At 45.0% G+C, this 23600-nt stretch overlaps 1 protein-coding gene across 3 annotated transcripts in view; it reads left to right on the plus strand.

Annotated features, from left to right (window-relative positions):
• HACE1 (HECT domain and ankyrin repeat containing E3 ubiquitin protein ligase 1) overlaps nucleotides 1-23600 on the plus strand; it is a 230814-nt gene that overhangs the window by 43978 nt on the left and 163236 nt on the right. For all 3 annotated transcript variants that reach the window (XM_029595349.1, XM_029595352.1, XM_029595351.1), the window contains exons 6-8: nucleotides 2298-2429; nucleotides 6186-6268; nucleotides 16516-16612. In XM_029595349.1, the coding sequence (XP_029451209.1) occupies nucleotides 2298-2429; nucleotides 6186-6268; nucleotides 16516-16612 (312 nt within the window). The remainder of the gene's footprint in view (nucleotides 1-2297; nucleotides 2430-6185; nucleotides 6269-16515; nucleotides 16613-23600) is intronic.

Genomic DNA, 23600 nt, shown 5'->3' on the forward strand with positions numbered 1-23600 from the left:
GCAGAGTGAACTCCCTTGAAGGAGTAGGCAGAGTGAGAAGAGGTCTAAGAAAGCTCAAGGAGTGGTTAAACGCTTGGCAGTTAAGCTGTTTGCATAGTTGGGTTTAATAAAGGTTTGGAAGAAATTCCTGGAGGAAAAGTCCATAAACCATTACTAAGGTGGCCTTGGGGAAATCCATGGCTTATCCCTGGGATAAGCAGCTTGGAATCAGTCTACCCCTTGGGATCCCGCCAGGTACTTGTCACTTGGATTGGCCACTGTTGGAAACAGGATACTGGGCTCGATGGACCCTTGGTCTGACCCAGTATGGCAAACGTTATGTTCTTATTCAGTGGCAATAAAGTGCAGTCATGCATTTGAGGAGCAGAAATGCAAAGGAGCAGTGTATGATGGCGGGTGAGAGAACTTGCGGCGATAGTGTCTGGTGTTTTAAAGGTAGCGAAGCATTGTGTATACACCAAAGGAGAGGAGTGACGGGGGTGGGGGAGAATATCATACAGACTTTTAAATTCCTAAAAGATATTAAAAATGCACCAGCGACAAACTTTTTCCAATGGAAAAGGAAGCTGTAGAACTAGAGGTAGACTCAGGAAAAGGGTGGTGGATGCCTGCAGTGTCTCTCCCAGACGAGGTGGTGGAGACAAAGACGATGATGGGATTCAGTTTGGGCTAAACAGAGGATTTCCTAGTGACAAGATGATGGAACTGAAGCGCTGCACTAACCTGTGGTAACTTTTCTACACGGTGAGGTGACCTGATCGGAACGGAAGCTCAGCCCTGATCACCTCGCTGGGCAGACCGGATGGATCATTTTGCTCATGATGTGCCATCATTCACTATGTTACTGTGCTAGCTGTGTTGGTCCTGGAGAAAACTGTTTGGGTTTTTTTTTTTTTTTTCGCAGGCTGTGAGGCCTTTTATTGGACTAACATATGAATTATCCAACTCTAATGTTGTGAAGGGATTTTCAGTCCCATATGAGGCCCTTCTCCAGAGGTTGGGCGCCATGTGATGAAGGGACTTGTTTGGTCTTAGATGCTGATGTAGAATATTTTCTTAGAATACTTCATACATCAGTCCAGTCAAAGATATGGCAGCCGGCAGATAGTCCAGTTATAAAAGAGATTCTATGCAAGATCTCCATGGCTTTTAACTTGCCAGTATTTTGCGCAGAAAGGTTGGGGACATAGACATATTAGGGTCCATTTTTAGCCACTGTGCAGCTCGGCTAGTTAGCCAGGTAAACATATCCAGCTAACTAGCGGTCACGCTGCTGAATATACCCGGCTATCTTAAAGTTAGCTGGTTATGTCTAATTGGCTAACTTTAGGGACAGCCCTTATGGCCCAATCAGAGTTAGTTGCATAAGTTAAGTGGATAACTCCAAATATCGGAGTTAGCTGCTTAATTTATGTGGCTAGCTCCGCTCCTCCACGGAATTCCCCCTTCTTATCCAGGTAAATTCTAGCCGGGTAACTAGTTATAACCATTTTCTTTATTAATTAGTTATAAGATGTTTCAAATGCCTTCTGTTTGACAGCAAAGCTGACCTAAAGTCATAGGCAATTTAGAGCAGTGTAATCTGTTTTGAAATTTCTGAAAACCAAAATGTAAATCAACTAAATAAATAATGTGTTAACAGGATTTGGGGGTCTTACAAAATCTGAAATTGTGCTGAAAAGTTAAGGAGCCTTTATGATTTCTATATCTCAAAAGTCAGTTTTTATATGGCTGTCGTGGATATGAAACCCTCCTGCAAAAATGTATTTCTGCTTTTCCGACACTTCAGAGTGGACTGCAGGAGTATATTAAGCACAAACAGATTGTGCAACCTTTTATTCATGATACTCAGAAACCAGTTCTTTGCTTTCAGTCTTCTCTGAAACGGTTGGGTGATCCAGAGGAAGGCAGCAAAGCACTGGAACTGATACTCATTTTTAGCCTACTTTTCAAAGGAAAAGAAGGAATATGAGATAGTTGTGTTTGTGTGTCCCTCATAACGTTTTTGTTTGGTGTCCTATCCATACTATATTTTTTAGGACGGTGGGGGCACACGAGGACTCTGACATGAGTGTTGTGTGTGTTTGTTTTTTATAATCCACGCATGTGTATGGACCAGATCCCAAAAGTAGGCTTCTTTAGTTCTGGCTGGAATGTGTTGCCCTTATTTCAGAAACTACATTTTGTACGCCAAGAAAGTGATCATAACGCTTCCTTGGATCATTAGAGCTCAATAGCTGGTCATATTAGCTAACCACAGACATTGAAGAACAGCGTTGGGTGGTTTTCTTGCTTAGATCCACTGGCTTGCTGTCAATGGCCGGACAGAGCTGCTTCATGACCTCGTCCAGCACGTCAGCAACGTGGATGTGGAAGATGCGATGGGGCAGACGGCACTGCACGTAGCATGCCAGAATGGTCACAAAACGGTAGGTTTCTAACATATTTTCAGAAGCTTCTCAAATGAATATCTAATTATAATAAAGGAGAAAGTTGTCCTGCACCTGCATCGCTGGTATGCAAACTGAGCTCTGCCTCTCCCTCCCTGTACTCTCCAGCTCCACCTCACGTTCAAATTCCACTCCTCGCTCTGTTTAAAAATTGAACTCTGCCCCCTCTCCTCCAGCTCCAGCCCTGTACTCTTCAGCCCTGCCCTTTCCCTGTCTCTCTGAATTGTCCAATCCACTCCTTACTCCCACACAGTACAACTGAGCTCTATATTATCACACATCTCAATTGCGTGATATATTTCCCCATCCTGGGATGGGCTTTTATTACTAGTAATTAAATAAATTGTGTGATAGTAGGACTTAGTCATTTATTTTTCTTAATTCTTTTCATTTGTTAGTCATTGTAATTAGTAATTTTCCATTTTCTGGACTTTCTCCTTGGTAGGGTCATGGCACCTTTGCTTCACATACATTTTTGATTCCTGTTAATTTACAGTAGTGGATCAAAATGTAATGTCCTGGAGAGATGTAGTAACATAGTAGATGACAGAAAAACAATTGGAAGAAACTGAAAGCCTTTTATTTTAGTCAGGCATTTGCTCACATTAGATGATAATATATTTAGCCCTTTATGGCATAGGAGAGATTCCCTGTGATATTAGAAGTCTGTTTTTAATTTATATTTTTATGTTGCCTTTTATTATTTTATTACTGTTTGTTTTATTATAATTTGTTTTTATGATATTGGTGTGTTCTGTTAATTTATTTACCTTACCGTCATTTTGTGTATTTATGAAGAATGTTTTATTGTAACCCGCCAAGTACATTAGATTGAGTGGGCTAGAAGCCGACATAAATTGGCCCCCATCCAGTCTGCCCAGTTCTAAAAGTCCACACTGCCAAAGATATATCCCAGCTGCCAGCCCTGCAACTTGACTATTAGGATAGCACTCCTTATCAAAGCCAGTTTGTTATCCTTCTCATTGGTTTTCTACCATCCTGGGCAAATGAGCATGCAAGTTATCAAGCAGCCAGACCCCTACTCCCCAACTAAACCAGGCTGTTTAATAATGTAAAGAGTTACCATAACTAGCCAGGCTGTGGCCTGAACATCGGCTGCTGAGATCCCTGTAGTCTTGCTGCAAGCTATGTAGCCCCGCTGCAAGCTATGTAGCCGCTACCAGTCTGCTGGGATTAATGATGCAGATGGAAAAATCAGCATATCATACAGGGCTGACACCGATGACTTTAGACTGGATTAAAAGGGGATGTCAACAGCTTGCTTAAACAAGTTTTCAGCACACACTTTGGTGGTGCGAATTGCCAGTGGCAAGGAGTTCCAGTAAAGCGGTCCAGCTATGGAAAAGGCACGCTCGTGCATCTGGGATTTCTTTCCCGCTGATGATACCCTCTGCTTTTGCACCCGAGCATACCTGTTGGCTTTCCCTTTTGCTTTATTACAGTGAATGGCTACCAAGAGGTCATCTGAGATGATTACTTCTAGACCTCTTTTGTGTTTGACAGTTTCTTGTCCTTGTAATTGATACAGGGCTAATGGATTTTTGTGTCCCCAGTGCAGGAGACTGTATACTTTCTTAGCATTGACATGCGGTTTCCAATCCCTTGACCGTCCTTCCAGTTTTTGAAGTTCCTTTTCAATTTTCTTCACCCCTTCCTTTGTGCCTAATTTGCTACAAATTTTTGAATCTGCGAGCAAGCATATTTTTCTACAGATTCCATCAGATATTTGTCACGTGGAAAAGTAATAGTTTGTACTCATTTTTCTTACATTAACTTCTCTACTAATTTCATGTGCATATTTTGAGACTTTATATATATATATATATATTTATATATATACACACACACCAAGTAATTGCAATTATAGAAAACACTACTGATATGCATCTTTTTAACAGAATACCTCTCACTTTATGCAGTCACACTTCTTTATTAAACAATTTTTCTTTGGACAACCTTGCCTGGTCTTGATGGGATGTAAAACATGAAAGCAATTGTGGTCTTTGTTGCTTGCTTTCTTCCTCTTGCATGCTCTCACTATTCAGTTCATCTCTCTTGTGGCCTAGACCTATGATAGGGGCCTTGTTCCCAGTTTAGGTATCATAAAATGCCAGATACCTGTTTTTACCGGGTTAGTGGAAGCCAGTGTCAGTGGGACTCTGTCCTTTTTCAGATGGGGAGCTTAACTTCCTTGAACTCCAGTAGGCTTGGTTGGGCGTGACACAAGTTTGTCATCGCTTATGTAGCAATTCAGTTACTTCCATCACCTGTCCAGCATTTTATTTTTTTCTTCCTTTCTTATAGAGCAGAATTCATACGTATTAAATAGAAAACAAAAACCCAGTGTAAACTGATCATGCGCCCTGCACCAAGATCTTGGATCATCAACTGCATTAAACACTCTGGGGTAGATTTTCTAAATTTGGGCGAGCGCGTAGCCATTAAAATCCTGGATTGGCGTGCGCAAGGCTGCCGATTTTGGGCAGCCTGCGCACGCTGAGCCGCGCAGCCTGCCTCCGTTCCCTCCGAGGCCACTCCGATATCGGAGCGGCCTCGGAGAGAACTTGCTTTCGCCCTCCCCTCACCTTCCCCTACCTAACCCACCCCCCTGGCCCTATCTAAACCTCCCCCTACCTTTATCCATGGATTTACGCCTGCAGGCTGCTGGCGCGCCAAGACCCGACCCGGGGGCTGTTCCGGAGGGCGCGGCCACGCCCCTGGGCCGAAACCACCCCCGCGGCCCCGCCCCCGAAAGGTCGTGTCGCACGTGACACGCCCCCAAAACGCCGCGTCACTCCGGGCACCCCCCCCCCCCCCGAAACGCCCCCGACACGCTCCTTCATGCAAGCCCTGGGACTTACACGCGCCGCCGAGCCTATGCAAAATAGGCTCGGCGCACGCAGGGGGGGGGGGGGGTTTGGGGTAGGTTTTCGGGGGGTACGCGCGTACCCCTTTGAAAATCTACCCCTCCGTTAATTGCCACCTTGCCATCCTGCTTTGCACTTGACATTTTTGTGGTCCGGTGTGGTATGCTGTGATTACCTGCCAGGCTTCCTGCAGCCACAGTTTTGGGACCCTTGGGAAAATATGTCCCAGCACTATGTAGAAGGATAAAGAGATGCAAATAAGTGATGTGGAAACGGAGCAATTTATTTTGCCAGAAATATAGAATTGGTCTTAAATCAGGAAGCTTCTGAAGGGTCACAGACCAGAATATATTTATAGTAGTGGCACTAGAAATATTTCTTAGATAATGAAGCAGTTTAAGCAAAATCATTAAGCTCATCCATTTTATTTCAGATTTATTTGATTTCTAAATAAATATTAATGCTTAGCATTAAAAAAAATAGGGCTTTGCCCACAATTAAAGTTACACAACTGTGCCCCCATTCCCCCCAATGCGCCCTGCAAAAAATATAACATCAGAAATAAATTATATTGAGTCACAAAAAAGAAAGGAGACCTAGGGATAGATTCAAAGAGGAAGAACAGAACCAAGATATACCTTGATATGTTGAGGTGATCTAAGTAATGTTGCTTTTTTTTTTTTAAAGTGGAAGCATTTAATAAAATGCTGCCTTCCAGAAGTTGAATACACCGTGCTGATCCTGTCATGCTTTTATCTGTAAGCTGTTTAATTTCAGGTCAGCCTGTGGCATAGAATCTCCCTTCTCTTTAACGTCTCTTTAACATCTTTCCTTTTATGTCTATCAGACAGTGCAGTGCTTGTTGGACAGTGGTGCGGACATCAACAGGCCCAACGTGTCTGGAGCAACGCCTCTCTATTTTGCTTGCAGGTATAGTACCGTAGCATGTTTTGAAACTATCAAGGCACGTGATAGCTGTAATTTTGCCTTAGTGCTTGGTTGGGAAATTGGAGACTGGTCATAGTTATAAGTCAAGTTTGGGAGGCAGAGAAAAAAAATCCTCAGAAGTTACACATGTTTTCGATGCCAGGGCTGCTTTTATTTTATGCTATATTTGTATTCCAAGCACCCTTGAAAATTACATGTAAAAGAAGTATTAGGAAATCCCTGTTCTATTATACTGTTAGGAAAGCCACCTAAAAGTGGACATTGAAGTCTAAGGGTGGATTTCTTCTGGATGAGTAAGTATGGTGTTATGGAACAACAGATGATAAAGCAGAAATTGGAACCAAATTATTGATAATGTAGAAAGGCATTGCAACTAGAGGACGGGGGTGGCAGAAGGAAAATGGAATGTCACCTCCCAAATCTCAACAAATGGATGAAGGGGATAACAAAAGTCAGCTGAATAAGGCACAAAAGAAGTCCAGGAACAGTAACCTGAAGGAGAGAAGCTGGAAAGCTATGAGCACTAATTCTCATAGTCTGGGCAATAAAATCCCAGACCTGCAGGATCTAATGGTGGAACATCCTTGCTGTTACAGAAACATGGTCACATGACTGGGATATAGCCATCCCTGGCTATAACTTAAGGAAGGACAGAGAGGACAGAAACTGAGGAGCAGCAGCACTTTGCTCCTCCTTTCCTCCAGGGTATACGTATTTAGATTCTTCAATCTCTCCTCATAAGTCATTTGATGAAGACCATCCACCTTTTTGGTCGCCCTTCTCTGGACCACCTCCATCCTGTCTCTGTCCCTTCGGACATACGGTCTCCAGAACTGAGCACAGTACTCCAGGTGAGGCCTCACCAAGGACCTGCAAAAGGGGATAATTAAATATCGAGTAAGAAAAGGGAAGTAATTATCCCCTTGTACAGGTCTTTGGTGAGGCCTCACCTGGAGGAAAGGAGGAGCAGGGGTGATATGATACAGACGTTCAGATACTTGAAAGGTTTTAATGATCCAAAGTCAACAACAAACCTTTTCTGTTGGAAAAAAATCACAGAACCAGGTGTCACGATTTAAAACTCCAGGGAGGAAGACTCAGAACCAATGTCAGGAAGTATTTCTTCATGGAGAGGGTTGTGGATGCCTGGAACACCCTTCTGGAGGAAGTGGTGAAGACCAAAACTGTGAAGGATTTCAAAGGGGTGTGGGATAAACATTGTGGATCCATAAAGCCTGGAGGATGGGAATGAAGAGAAGAGGTATGGGGGTGGCTTGTAGGAATAAACACTGTGGATCCATAAAGCCTGGAGGATGGGAATGAAGAGAATAGGAATGGGGGTGGCTGCGGGAATGAGGCTACTACTTGGTGATTAATACCCTTATTCAATAAACGTTCACATGGTTAATGAGACTCCAACATTGCTCTATGCTTAACGGCAAGAGGAAATGTGGAAAAGAGGATTTGCATTCAGGCAACATCTAACAAGGCATTGATCTGAGCAGTATGAATATACAAACATCGGGGTAAATTGCTCGATACGACAGTTACTACCCTCAAACATTAAGCCTTATACTTCACTTTGATGCAGCTCCAACACTGCTGTCTGCATCATTGGCGGGGGTGGAAGGAAATTAGAATCAAAAAACTACCAATAAGGGCCCTGAACTCAGCAGTCAGCGTAACAGATAAGTATGAGAAAATAAGTGTGAAAGCTTGCTGGGCAGACTGGATGGGCCTATTGGTCATCTTCTGCCGTCATTTCTATGTTTCTATATCATTTCTATGTTTCTATGTCAGAAGCAATATCCAAGCAATTGAAATGCAAGTGACATGGGGTAGGGAAGAAACATTATGGGCTAGCCTAAAAAAAGATGATGATGCTTCCATTTACTCTCGGTGTGGTCTATAGGTCTCCAATTCAGAAGAGCTGGACAGAGAAGACATCGAAAAGATGGGAAAGAAGGGAGAAGTGTTGCTCATTGGAGATTAAGAAGATTTTAATCTGCTGAATGTAGACTGGAGTATCCCTTCTGCAGAATCTATGCGAAGTAGAGAGATAGTGATTGCCTTCCAAGGGCTATACTCAAAAAATGGTAATGGATTTCAGGAGGGACAGTGTAATCCTGGATATAGTGCTCACAAATAGGGATAATGTCTACAATGTTCGGACAGGTGCCCACCTGATCATCAGACTGTATGGTTTGATATTGCGAATAAGATACAAAGAAGTGACACGAAGACCCGAGTTTTGAATTTCAAATACACAGACTTTGACAAAATAGGGATGTACTGGAGGAAGAACTACAAGACTAGGAGAAAATGGGCAAGGTGGAACAAAAGTGGGCTAAATTAAAAAGAGCTGTTACAAAGGCAACAAATCTATATGTTAGAAAAGTAAACTGTTCAGGGAAAAATAATCCAGTTTGGTTCTCAAAGGAGGTGGCTGCAAAAATAAAGGCAAAAGGATTAGTGTTTAGGAAGTATAAAGGATCCCAAAAAGAGGAATACAGGGAACAATACCTGATCAAAATGAGGGAGATGAAGAAAGAAATCAGAAAAGCAAAAGGCCAAGTGGAAGAAAGGATTGCTCAAGAGATTAAGAGAGGTAACAAAACATTTTTCAGATATATAAGAGAAGGAAGGAAAGCCTGAAGTAGTATAGTGAAATTGAAAGATGATGAGCAATGTGCTGTGACAAACAAGGAAATGGCAGAAATATTAAACAAATACTTCAGTTCTGTGTTCACTAAAGACAACCCTGGCGAAGGACCGTTGCTGGTTAACAAGACCATAGAAGGGAATGAGCTAAACAAAACTCCTTTTACAGAAGAGTGTATTTGGGGAGAGCTAGGAAAACTGAATGTGGACAAATCCGTGGGGCCGGATGAGGTACATCCCAGAATACTATGGAGAACTCAGATGTCCTGGCGGGTCTGCTAAATGACTTGTTCAATAGATCCCTGGAAACGGGAGTGGTGCCGCAAGATTGGAGAAGAGCAATAGCAAAGAAAAGGCTGGAAACTACAGGCCAGTTAGCCTCACTTCGATGATGGGAAAATTAATGGAGACACTGCTGAAAGAAAGGATACTGAACTATCTACAATCTGGTAAGTTGCTGGACTTGAGGCAGTATGGATTCACCAGAGGATGGTCCTGTCAGACAAATCTGATTGATTTTTTTGATTGGTGACTAGAGAATTGGTTTGAGAGAGAGCACTCAGTGTCATCTATTTGGATTTCAGCAAAGCTTTTGATACCGTTCCACATATGAGGCTTGCAAACAAAATGAGAAGCTTCGGAGTGAGCGCCGAGGTGGTGAAGTGGATTACAAACTGTTTGACTGATAGGAGACAGCGTGTAATGGTAAATGGAACCTACTCTGAAGAGAGAGCTTGTTAAGTGCTGTGCCAAAGGAATCGGTATTGGGAACAGTTCTTTCAATATCTTTATGAGCGACATTGCAGAAGGGATAGAAAGTAAAGTTTGTCTATTGCAGATGATACCAAGATCTGCAACAGAGTGGACACGCCTGAAGGAGTAGAGAGAATGAAAAGTAATTTACAAAGGCTTGAAGAGTGGTCGAAGATTTGGCAGCTGGGATTCAGTGCCATGAAATGCAAAGTCATGCATCTGGGGTGTGGTAATCCAAAAGAGCAGTATGAGATGGGGGTGGAGAGGAAAGGCAGATGTGCACGGACCAAGAGCGGGATCTTGGGGTGATAGTTTCTGGCGATCTGAAGATGGTGATGCAATGTGACAAGGCGATAGTTAAAGCCAGAAGAATGCTGGGCTGCATAGAGAGAAGAATAACCAATAAGAAAATGGAGGTGGTGATGCCCTTGTACAGGTCCTTGATGAGGCCTTACCTGGAGTACTGTGTTCAATTTTTGGAGCCCTTATCTCAAAAGAGATAAAGACAGGATGGAGGTGGTCCAGAGAAGGGCTACCAAAATGGTGTTGGGTCAGTATCAGAAAACCTATGCAGAGAGACTGAAGGATATGAATATGTATACCCTGGAAGAGAGGAGGCGCTTGGGTGATATGATACAGATCTTCAGGTACCTAAAAGGTTTTAATGAGGTGAAAATTTCAAATGTTTTCCATTGGAAAGAAATCAGTAGAACTAGGGGTCACAAAATAAAACTCCAAGAAGAATGCCTCAGAATCAATGTCAGTAAATGTTTCTTCATGGATCCCTGGAATGCCCTTCCGCAGGAGGTGGTGATAACCAAAACCAAAATGAAAGAATTAAAAAGGGCATGGGATAAATATTGTGTATCTCTAAAGGCTAAAGGATGGAAATGAAGAAAAGAGTGCATGGTATTAACTTGATGGTACAGCAGTTATTACCCTTAATCAATAAGCCTTGATACTGTTGATGCAACTCCATCATTGATATCTGCTTCAAAGGCAGGGGGGAAAAGGGGAATTGGATTCGTTCAGCAACTGAGGGCCCTGACTTTTACGGTCTGGGGAAACAAATATGTGGGTTACTTGCTGATGCGGTGGTTACTACTCTTAACCAATAAGACTTATACTTTGATGCAAATCAAACATTGCGCTCTGCTTCTACAGCAAGGCATAACAGGGAATCGGGTTCAACAACAATCATCAAGGGCTAGTGTGGGAAACTGAAAAGCATAGGGGTCATGGGGAATTGGAGTCAAATAGCAACCAACAAGGGCCCTGACTTTTATGGTCTGGGAAACAGATAAGCATGGGATAACTTAAACGGGACAGCAGATACTTCCGTACGTTTGCTGGGCAGACTGGAAGGACCATGTGGACATTTTCTGCCATCATTTCTGTGTTTAGGTGCTCCCTCTTTGGTCTCTGGTAGGCAGACTCTTGCAGAAGATTTTCAGGCGTTGGCGGTTAATGATATTTGTAGCTCCCAATTGCCCAAAATGTCCCTGGTATGCATATCTAGTGAGAATGCTGGATGGGATCTGCTGTTGTGGTTGCCTCAGCACAGGGGGCCGGTTTTTGTGGGGGCTGTTTATTCCCTCTTCGCTCTCTTCCAAAAAAAAATAAAAAAAAGGGGATAAGATTCCACTTTCCATTATAATGTTACTATTTTTATTCTATAAGTAATAAAGCTAGGAGAAGACCACACTTTGGTTAAACTCTCAGTGGGCATTCTGAAATTTGTTACATTCAGCAAGACTTAAATACCGTTTCTACACAAAAGAGGCAGTATGATGAGTTTGCACAAGTATTACACAATATGACTCAAATATGGCTCAAATGTTGATCTTAGTTATCTCATTATATCTTCTTGTAGTACATCTTGGTACAGATAAAGAGAAACATATTCTTGTCTAATTTTGAAACTTTATTTTAGGCTCTTTATCATGGCCAGCTAGCCTGTTTTTATAAACATTTCAGCAATTAGTTTGGTAGTGTATTACATCTTAAAGTATCGATCTGCTACTGTAGGCTAACTTTGACAGAGAGTACATCCATAATTATCAACTTCATAATGGTTCACAAGGATCTGTCTTGGTTTTGTCTTGTGGCTTGGCCCTTGAGAGGGTCATCTGTTATTGAAGGGATATTCTCAGAAGGTTTGTGGTACAAGAAAATTTACACATCCTCAGTGTTTGTGAAAATCTGGAAGCTGTTTAAGGTTTAGTGCTCGATTAGGAAGATCTCGAGAGAGGATCTTTGGTTGTGACTGTCTTAGAGTTCCTGCATGGGGTACTGAATAAGGGTTGGCCCTTAACTCCATGAAGGTGCTGTGGTGAAACAGAGGATTTTTTTGTGCGCTTTAATTTCTTGTTTTGCCGTGGGTGTTTTTTTTCTCACCAGAGAATAGTCATTTCCTCAGCTTGCCTGCAGTTGGTGCTTGACCTCTGCACTTCAGTTCAAACAGAGACTTGGGATGCTGGCTTGACTCTGGATGAGATTTGGACAGCATACATATTCTAGTATCTTTGAGGAAACTGTAGGACTGTAACATCCTGCAGTGCCATTGGTCAGAAAAATATTACTAGTCATTTTCAAGTGTAGGAGCACGTGTGTAGGTGCAGGTGGGCACGGGCAGTGCTTGTGAGCGGTCACAGGGTTAACTGAGTGGGATTTAGGGGTAGTACTGAGTTATTAAGTGACAGAGCTGCGTAATGGCTATTGCTTGCTTTGGAGGCTGGTTGATGGGCAGACCCTTATCATATCATCTGGATGTGTCTTATTTCCTTTACGGCGTAAAGCATATTCATTTTCTGGTAAGAGATTCAGTATCTGCCTGGAATCTGGATTTGGTGTTGGCTATCCATTTCAGCCCATGAGAGAGATGTCGCTTAAACTGCTTATTCTTAAGGCAGTGCATTTTGGAAGCAAGTCTGTTCCACCCTTCTCTGGTCTGCTCCTAGTCTGTCTCTATCCTTTAAGAGATGTGACCTCTAGTGCTGGACCCAGTACTCAAGTTGAGGTCTTGCCAGATGCCAAACTTTGTCATGCTTCAAGATTTTATAGCTTCCTTCGCATTTTCCCATTGCCATCTGGAATGCATACTGTATTGCACATCAACAAAAATGGCAAACTTTTCTCCTAACCCCTCTGTGGTATAACTTCAGAAAATATTAGAGAGAGCTGGACTCAGTACTGATCCCTGTGGTTTTTCACTGTTAAACCTTCCTTTCCTTGGAATTAATTCTTTGTCATTGCCATTTTTTGCCCATGCAAGGGTAATAACCAGAGCTGAAATAGTGTAGGAAGGTCCACCTGGGAGAGACTGGGTGGATCGGTGGTCCTTATCTTCTGTCATATGCTACGAACTCCATTTAGTAAAACCATGCTGCTGTTATCTCCTGATCAGAGAGATTAAAAGCTTCACCCTAATGGGCAGTTCATATGTATTTTGTTCATGCCCCATATTAATGGCACTTTTGTTTAAAAAGACTTAGAAACAATTCTCTGGCTGCTTTGGGCTGGTTTTTTTTTTTTTGCAAGCATAGTCATTAGAAGGTCATTCGGCCCCTGGAGGGACAGCTAAAGTTGCGGCAAGAGTCACATCTCTCTGACCAAAGGTGCTCGCTTGCTTTCGCTGAGCTACAGTTCCACAACAGCACTTAACATTCTTTATTGAAAAGTAGAGCTTCTTGTGATCTTTCCTGAAGGGCCTGTTAAGTGCTTCCTGGAAGTTCATTTAAAGGTTGTTTTTAATGTAACTTATTACAAGGGTTATAGAGGCCACTTGCATGAGTCTTCTCTCTATGATTCCTTTTTCAAACAGACCAATGAACATTTGAATACTCCCAAACTCCTTGAACTATTGTACTACTCTGATGGTTTAAAAAGGGATAATAAACCCATGCTGCTTGCCCCTGTCTCTAGGGAAGGAGCACACAGTTATCCAGCTGACGATATCTTATGTAGCTTGTTTGCTTTGGTTTTCATATCAACAAATATGACTGTTTGTTCCCTTTACAGAGCCTAGGGTATAGCTGTTATTATTTTAAAAATTAAAGTGTTTCTTTGCAGCCAGATTTGATGTGTGTGTGTGTGGGGCGGGTGCGGGGGTAGTGGTAAATGGTCGTAAATCTCTCTTTTAAGAAGCCCTTTATCCTAGAAAGGCAGGAGGGTTGAATTGCTACCCAAAGATTGTTTTCTCCAGTGTTGGGAGCTTGACACAAGGTATGGGGCACGTTTGAGTTTTGGGAAAATGTGGATAAAACAAGTCTCTAATTGCATGGCAACTTAAGAGTACATTTTGTAATTCTGCGATCTGAATGTTTGTGTACCTCGATTGCTCTGGGTGTCTGTGCGTGTTTCTTGCAGGTGCTTCCAGGAAGGGATTAGGGGGGTTGTTGGGGTGGTTGAGAGGGCTAAGGGTACTGCTGGGCAGTGGGGCTGTGAGAGAGGGGATGGGGATGAGAGGTGTGTGTATTGAGGGGGAGTTATAGGAGGTCCCAAATACTCGCTCCACAACACTCCCTGCTCTCTCTCTTCCCCCCCCCCCACTCAACTTCACTCTTGCTCTTCCTCCCCTTCGCACCCTTTCTCCCCCTTCTCTTTCCCCCCCATCTGCACTGTCACTGACACAGCAGAAAGCTTAATGAGCATTGAGGCAGACAGTGGCGGCAGCAGCAGAAGGGCTGGTTGCCACAGTAGACAACACCTGCAGGGCTTGGGAATCTCCACCTGACACACTTTTCTTTGGCCAGTGGCTCTAGCACTTGTGGTTTGCTTTTGTCCTCCTGTTAGCCCCACCTGTGACATTGGTGCAAGGGTGGGCAAACTACAGCCCATGGGTGCTTTTTATTTTTTTTTTTTCAGACTTGTGCTGGCACCATATGTCCAGGCCTGAAGCCCTGACATGGCACGTGGTCTCAGATGCAGTCTATCACTGCTACTCTATCTTTCCTCTGCTGGCCTCATGATTCTGAGAATAGCTGATCTGTTATTTTCTTCATCACCACGGGGATTCGCCCCATTAGAGTGACGATAAAGAAAGATTACCTCTTTGCAGGAACCGCTGGTTGCGGAGCCTGCCAACAAAACGTACAGTGGGTGGGAGCACAGTCTTAACGCTCTAAATCACTTCAGTGCTGACCTACCTCCAACAGGTCACGTCTGCAGGTACAGTATGAGCAGCTCCCTTTCTCCTTACACGCCACTGTGCGAATGCCACCAGAATCTGTGCTGCCCTCAAGGTAAAAAGAAACAGCAGCAACCCTCCCAAAAGTACATCCCTGCATAGATCCATAGTGAGGAAACTCCGCAGCTGCGTGAACAGAGCCCTGCCCAGAGCGCAGTACTGTTTGCCAAATCAATCCAGATGTTCACGTGCTGGTCTTTGTAATTATATATTGCTGCCTTCTACAAACAATCAGGTCGATCCAGTAAAGTCCGTGGGAGAGCGGACGAACGCCCGCTCTCCCAGCGCACGCACCGGCCCATAGCCGGTGCGAGCTATACAGTATTTAAATGAGGTGACGCGGTGCAAACGAGGAAAAGGAGGCGCTAGGGACACTAGCGCGTCCCTAGCGCCTCCTTTTGTCAGGAGCGGCGGCTGTCAGCGGGTTTGACAGCCGACGCTCAATTTTGCCGGCGTCGGTTCTCGAGCCCGCTGACAGCCACGGGCTCGGAAACCGGACGCCGGCAAAATTGAGCGTCCGGTTTTTGGCCCGACAGCCACGGGCCGAATTCAAAATTTTTTTTTTTTTTTTTTACTTTTTTACTTTTATTAAGTCGGAGGGTGCACAGAAAAGCAGTTTTTACTGCTTTTCTGTGCACTTCCCTGGCGCCGGAAGAAATTAGCGCCGACCTTTGGGCGGCGCTAATTTCTTAGAGTAAAATGTGCGGCTTGGCTGCACATTTTACTTACTGGATCGCTCGGGCATACCTAATAGGGCCATCAACATGCATTTGCATGTTGAGGGCGCTATTAGGTGCCGCGGGTGGGCCGCGTGTTTTCCTCCCCTTACTGAATAAGGGGTAAGGGAAAACACGCGTCCAGAGCAGGGTGACAGTGCGCTCCGACGGAGCACACTTTACTGTATCGACCTAAATGTTTTCAGTTAAGGGTAATTAAACTTGAAGTGCAGCCTTTAAAAATAGCGAGCGTTTGCTGCTGAGCACTGGCTGCCATAATAGCCTTGAGTCCTTAAGTCCTTGTTAATGTTACATGACTTTTCTTCTGCTTTTTTTTTTTTTTTTTTTTACTTTTTTTCTTCTGTTCTGGTATTCTTTTACTATCATCATCATCATTATTGTATAGGGACCCAAATGGTGGAAAGCACTGTGGAAGAAGGTTGGGAAGCTTATTTTAATGGGAAAGGGCGAGAGACCTTAGGCCTCGCGGAAGATGCTCCAAAAGTGACTCTTGCCTGCGTGTGGGAACCCCCTTCCCCACCACCACTCACCTCAGCTCCTCACTTAATGCCCTGGCCTCTGAGGCAGGCAAATCAACTAATGTGTGGCCTCTGCAAAAATAAATACAATTAAGAAATAAACCAAGTGTGCCCGCCCCTGCATCACGGACATGGCTGGACACATTTTTATTTTAGAAAACTTGCATAAAAAGCAGTGCAAGAAACGTTTCAGGTCTCTCTTTGTGCACAGTTTAGATTCAGTTTCTTGAAGCGTGGGGGGGGGAGGAAGGACAGGTCATGCAGCGTTACCCCTCCTCACTTTTCGTCCTCCCCAAGAACATTGTCTGTGTCCGTAGAACCAGGCCGAGCAGATTTGCAGTTTATAAGCTTCTGCTTTCTTCTTTCTTCCAGCCATGGCCAGAGAGACACAGCTCAGATCCTACTGTTGCGAGGGGCCAAGTATCTTCCGGACAAGAACGGAGTCACGCCACTGGATCTCTGCGTACAGGTAGGACTTTCCCCTTCACTGAGTTAGGGCTAAAGCTACCAAACTGGGGAGGAGACATTCTGAGATAGAGTGAAAATATTGAGTGCTGAAAAGGTACAGCTTTGGTACAGCTATCTTCCTTTTATACCATTTGCTGCAATAAAAACATCTCTAAAGCCATCTTCTAAAATATCAACATATTATAAGAACATAAGAAAATGCCATACTGGGTCAGACCAAGGGTCCATCAAGCCCAGCATCCTGTTTCCAACAGTGGCCAATCCAGGCCATAAGAACCTGGCAAGTACCCAAAAACTAAGTCTATTCCATGTTACCATTGCTAATGGCAGTGGCTATTCTCTAAGTGAACTTAATAGCAGGTAATGGACTTCTCCAAGAACATATCCAATCCTTTTTTAAACAAAAACATTTTGCTTTTATTGAGTCCCAGTGATATTGCTGCCACCTGTTCTGGTCTTATACCTCATTCTCTCTTTTTGGTCTTAATATATTTATTGAAATCTTTTAATTTTTATTAAATGGTAAAAGGTCTGCACCTTTTAATTATGATCATTGCCTCCTGCAGTTTCCTCCCAGAGTTGCTCTCCAGCTGTTAACGTTTTACACATCTGTGTGAAGTCTGCATGGGAACGGTCAGCAGCGCCCTTGTTTTACATAGACTAGAGACTTTGATTTCTATGACTGGGTGACCAGACTATTGGATCGGGGTGGGCGCTTTGCATTTCTGCAAAGCTTTTGATACCTTCCCACAGCCTGGGGGTGGGGGTGGTCCCCAAGGTAGTGAACGAGATTATTTATTTTTTTGATTTATATTTTGCTTTTTCGGGCACTTCAAAGTGGGATTACGTTCAGGTACTGCAGGATTAGAAACTGGCTGAGTGACAGAAGACAAAGCATGGTGGTAAATTGAATTCACTCGGTGCATAATCAAGCTGTGAAATCTGTTGCCAGAGGATGTGATTACATAGTCAAGGCAGCTAGCATAACAGAGTTTAAAAGGGGTTTGGGCAAGTTCCTGGAGGAAAAGTCCATAATGCATTATTAGCTACATAGACTAAAGAAAGCCATTGCTATCCTTGGTAGTGAATAACAGGAATTAGTTCTGCTTTATGGGGTCTGCCAGGTCCTTGCAACTGGGATTGGCCACTATCAGAAACCGGGTGCTGGGTTTGATGGACCTTAGTCTGACCCAGCATGGCAAATCTTATATTCTTATGTAAAGGAATGTGATGAGCGAGCACCTTGAGGATCAGTACTGGGGCTAGCACTATTACAGTGTCTTTGTGAATAATATTGCAGAAGATTAGTAGTCCTGGGGGAATTCTGCGCTGCTGCGGAGCACAGAATTTGCACAGAATTCCCCCTCTGCACAGAAATTCCAGTTTCTTTTTTGAGATGAGGTCGCAACATTTTTCGATACAAAGACGTTATATCTACCATTTTATTTTCCATTCCTTTCCATACAATACCTCACATTCTGAGCTAAGGAATGTATACCATGACTTTCATAGCCTACATCAGTCCAGACTCCTGGGGTTTTGCCTCCCTGCCAGTAGATGGAGACACAGAAGCAAAGCTTTACTGACACTGCTACTTAACCTAGAGTGCCACCTGCAGTCCTTCAGTATTCCTCTCTCTCCAGAAGATGATAGAGGTTTAAAATCTGCAGTCTGGAGTTTAAAAAAAAAAAAAAAGACGAGAGAGATGGATTTCTTTCAGGAGCTTCCTCCTAAGGAAGGAAGCTCTTGAAAGAAGCTGTTAGGGACCTGTTAGGTTGCTAGTGGGGGCCATTCTCCCTAGTTGAGGTGGATGAGCAGGGGCTTGGTGATCCTTGATGCTAGCTTGTCCCTGGACCCTGAGGGGATTTTGATTACCTGGTGGTCTGGTTCCCTCGATCCCCTGGAGAACCCTCTGGAACCAGCAGCCGCTCTGCAGCATTCAGGAAGGTACTTTCTCTGTACGTACCCGGATCAGTCCAGACTCCTGGATTTATGCATCCCTGCCAGCAGATGGAGACAGAGAAAGTTTTACTGACACTGCTTCATAAACCCCAGTGTCACCTGCAGTTCCTCAGTATTTCTCTTTGTCTCCAGCAGATGGCAGAGGGTGTGAAACCGGCAGTTCTGCAGTTTTGTTTCACTGTATTCTTTTGAGCCTTCCTCCCGGGGATTTCTTTATTTATTTATTTTTCTCTTTAGGATTCCTTGTTGGTCCTACCCCGTGTGGTAGAGGCAGCTGGACCAGGGGTTGTTACCCTTTTGTGTGCCCATCTGTGTGCCCGTGGGGGTGTACATCTGGTTGTCCAGATCCCTCCCCTCATGAGGCTGCCCAGGCAGCTGCAGGCTCCACGGGGATATTTTGGTTCCCCTGTTCCTGAGACTACCTGTTCTTTTTTTTATTTCAGGCCTTAAGTCTCAGTGCAGTTTTCTGATAAAGCTAAAAAAAAAAAAAAAAGAGGCAGGCAGCAGCACAGTGCTGCGGGTGACTTCCTCCCCATTTAGCAGTAAGACCAGCTCAGTTGACCCCGGGGGGGGGGGGGCTGCTTTAATTTGATCTTTTTAGTCAGCCGTTTTCAGTCTCCGCACGTCAGAGCCTTTTCCCTTCCCCAGCATGACCCGTGGGTCTGCGTGCCGAGCGTGTGGCGCAGCGTGATCGCGGCTCAACAGATCCAGTCTCTGTGCTGCTTGTATGGAGGGTGGGGAGGGCTCCTCTAGGGCTTCTCCGCCCGCGAAGCAATTCGGGTTCTATTTTAGGCTGGGGCTCTGTCCTGGGTGCTGCATCTTCTTCTGACGGCACGGGAACGGCGGCCATTTTGGATTTCTCGCCGGCTGTTCCCATGCATTGGGGAGAGTGGGGGAGGGTCCGCCACATTTGTCCCCAGCCTGATCCGACTTCGGTATCGGTCGAAGGGGGGGTGGGGTGCTGGAGGAGGAAAAAAATCAGGTCTGCCAGTTTTGCTGCTTGCCCTGAGAGGGATGGGGCAGTAAGAATTTTTTCCCCAGAGTTTGTGGTGTTACTCCACGAGGCCTTTTTGGCCAGCCAGCAAGCCCGCTCGTGGAGTTACTCTTTCCAGGTCTGCTCAGGCACAGCCCGGGGGAAGAGCGGTGTCTGGTTCCGGTCAGGCACAGTTGGATAGGCCTACGAAGTCCCCCGGTTCAGAGGTTACTTGGACCTCCTTCTGGAGACCGCTCGGGGAGATATGGCTATGATGAATCCAGCGAGGCTCCCAGAGAATCAGGTGAGGAGCCTGATCAAGGGACACCGGCAGGTCCGGATGATCCAGCAACTGGTGATACAAATCTGGGAGATGCCCCAGGGGTCTCTAATCCCGGGTCCGATGACCTGAAGAAGGTCCGCCTGTTCAGGAGGGAGGAATTAGATGTATTGCTCCTGTTGGCTTTTCAGGTGCTTGGAGTTAAGATGCCCCAAAGCGACCTGGATTTAGAAGGGGTGGACCCAGTCCTTGATGGGGTGAGGGGTCCCCCGGCTTCTTTCCCGTACCATAAGTTGGTTAGGAAGTTGGTAGAAGCGGAGTGGGGGATACCTGAAGCTGGTCTGAAGGTTGCTAGGACCATGGGGAAGCTTTATCTACTTCCGGAGGAGGACTTGAAATGTTTTGCTCTCCCTAAGGTCGATGCTATGGTGTCTGCGATGACAGTGGTGTATATCAATGGGCAGGGCAGAACCAAGAGTCAGGCTCAACTAGGGAAGCACAAGTCTTAATTCATTGGGTGGAGTCCCACTTAGAGCGCATAGCCGCGTCTCACATACCCAGGGTCGAAAATGTTCAAGTGGATTTCCTAAGTCGGTCTCAGTTAGATCCAGGCAAGTGGGAATTGTTGGAAGCCGCGATGCAGCTCATCTGAAGTCGTTGGGGATCACCTCCCGTGGATTTAATGGCAACTAGTCAATGCCAAAATGTTTCGATTCATCAGTCGAAGGCAACAGCACGGAGCTGAAGGCGTTGACGATCTAGTACTGCCTTGGCCACAGGGAGTCCTACTTTGTGTTCCCCCCTTGGCCACCAATGGGCAAGGTGTTGTGTTGCATAGAGAAATATCACGGGGAAGTGATATTGGTCGTTCTGGAGTGGCCATGGCGTCCTTGGTTCGCAGATCTCATCAACTTGGTAGTGGATGGGCCGATTTGTTTCGGTCATCTGAAGGGCCTTCTTCGTCAGGGCCCCATATTTTCAGACTAGGCCACTCACTCTCCATGGAGGAGTCTGAGGACTGCAGGACTCTGAAGGCGATGATGTTCTGCCAGATGGGTCACAGGCAGTGGAGTCCCCTCAGGAATTTTGAATTAGGATCTGAAGGAGGTGCTAGTATCTGAAGGGGATGACCCTAAGGTGGTCCATAAGATTTTGCAGAGAAGAGTTGTGGCCCTTAATTCCACATGTGCTTAAACAACTAGGCATCAAACTTCCTCAGGTGGAGTCTGACCAGGAAGGGGTATACCCCATCATGGTCTGCTTGAGAGCGAAGCTAAGGCCTTTCCCTTCCACAAGTCAATAAAGCAGCTGGTCGTCAGGGAGTGGGACACCCTTGAGACCATGGTGAGGTGTACCCGTTACTGGAGTAGACGCTTCAGCTTTTGATGCTTCTGAAGGTAAATGCTTTGATTTCGAAAACCACCATTCCAGTGACGGGGTCTGCTGTGCTGAAAGCTGTGTAGGACTGGAAGCTGGGAGTTCACCTTGAGGATTTTTGAGGTTTCTGCTTTGGGTGTCCGGGCTGTGGTATACAGCAGTTTTATGCAGAGAACTTGTTTGTGCTGGGTTCAGCAGTTGCAGGCGAAGGAGATGTCCTCCTCATCCTCCACAAAGCAAACTGAGTGCTTAGAGGCAGCAGTGGCCTATGTGACAGATGCCTTGTATGACTTGATTGGGACGTCCTCCAGAGTTATGATGTCAGCAGTTTCGGCCAGGTGGCTGCCCTGGTTAACAAACTGGTCTGCAGATGTTTGGTCAAAGTCTCAGCTAGGAGCGCTCCTGATCAAAGACATGTTCAGAAATGATTTAGTGCAGCTGGTGAAGCATTTGGGGGGAGTCCAAAGGACATATATTGCCGGAGGAGAAGCTGAAGAGGGGAAAGTAATCCTTTCCCACCCATATGCATTTTAGAGACTATAGATGATATCTGCAGTGTAGAGGGAAAGCTCGGGCAGGACCCAGTCCTTTCGAAGTAGGCGAAAGCTAACCCAGGATACCCCTGGTCAAGGAACCAGGGGAGCTACAGTAAATCTTCACAATGTAATGAGGCCAGTCCACTCTTCTCTCCGGCTGTCGGGGTGGGTGGTGGTGGTGGGGTGAATCTTGGGAGTGATAAAATGACAACTATGCATTAGATTTTACACGCCTGGTGTGGGAAGCCTTGAGCTACTCACGACAAACATGATGGACCTTGTGACAGTTCTCAGAGAAGAATGGGGAAAAGGTCGGTATTCCATTTATTTCGTGGTCCCAAAAAAGGATTTCGGTTTTAAAGATAGTGCGGCCCTCAAGGTACCACGGTTTCGTATGGAGATGCTACATTTGGTCATAGGGGTTCACAAGGGAGAGTTCTGGCATCACTAGACCTCGCAGAAGTGTACCTACATATCCCAATCAGGTAGGAGCACCAGACGTTGTTTATTATTTATTTATTTAAGGTTTTTTTATACCGACATTAAAGTACACATCATATCGGTTTACATAATAACAAAAGGTGGAAATTACAAATGACAGGGAGAGGGGGAGTGGAGAACTAAGAGAAACTGGGGGTCGGGGGGACCCCAACAATTAGAGCAGGAGCGAAGCGAGAGGAACGGTAACACATGGTTAAATAAGGTTTAAGTATACAAAATAAATATGGTTAAGTAAGGTACTGGAGTACAAAATATACAGGAGATGCATGAGAACAGAAAACAAATGGAAAATATATAATGTTAAATAAGGGGCAGGAGTACAAAATATACAGGGGGAGCAAGAGTACAGAGTAGAAGTGATACCGGGATCCGGAGGGTCGTGATATCAATTATAGAATATGCAAAGGTTAGGAGGAGTACCGGTGGGGGGGGGGCGGTGATGAGAGTTTATGATTCTGAGAGACCATTTTTATTTTTACGCCCTTCCTTTTGGTTTGGTGACAGTGCCATATACATTCACCACGGTGGCAGTAACCCTTCAGAAGGAAGGAGTGCTGGTACAGCTGTATATCTGGGCAACTGGCTCATTTGGCCAAAATTGGCAGATCTCTGTCAGCTTGGAGGTACAGCAGGTCCTAGAGAGGTTGAGGGTTCTTGATTAGGTGGTGAACCTAGCAAAGAGCCATTTAATGCCATCTCACTCCTTGGAGTATCTAGGGACTTGATTCGACATCTGTATTGACAAGGTGTTACTCATGGAGGAAAGAATGGTGACGCTTCACAGTCAGGTTCAGCGCCTGTTGTGATTGAAGATGTCCAGGGTTTGGGATTAATTGCAGGTCTTGGGGGTCTATGGCATTGATGCTAGATCTAGTTGCCTGGGCGTTTGTGCATATGCGGCCCCTTTAAAGAGCACTCACTTTCCTGTTGGATTCAGTTATCAGAGTTGAAAATTCCTCTTCCTCTTGCGGGGGGGGGGGGGGGGGGGGGGGGGGGCTTGGTTGTCTCAATCTAGTAGGGGGATGAAGTTGAAAATCCCAGATTGGGACCGCCGATGCCAGCCTGTCCAGTTGGGGAGTGGTGTATCAAAGGCCAGATCGTATAGGATCAATGGTCAAAGGAGGCGGCATCATGGTATATCAGTCGTTTAAAGATGAGAGTGATGCACTTAGCCTCGTTTTCCTTTCTACCATGGTTACAAAGTTGGATAGTGCAAGTTCTATCGAACAATGCAATGTGTGTTTAAAAAAGGATTGGATAAGTTCTTGGAGGAGAAGTCCATTACCTGCTATTAAGTTTACTTAGATAATAACCACCACTATTACTAGCAACGGTAACATGGAATAGACTTAGTTTTTGG

This window comes from Rhinatrema bivittatum, chromosome 3 (genome assembly GCF_901001135.1).
Source record: "Rhinatrema bivittatum chromosome 3, aRhiBiv1.1, whole genome shotgun sequence".
NCBI classification, from domain to species: domain Eukaryota; kingdom Metazoa; phylum Chordata; class Amphibia; order Gymnophiona; family Rhinatrematidae; genus Rhinatrema; species Rhinatrema bivittatum.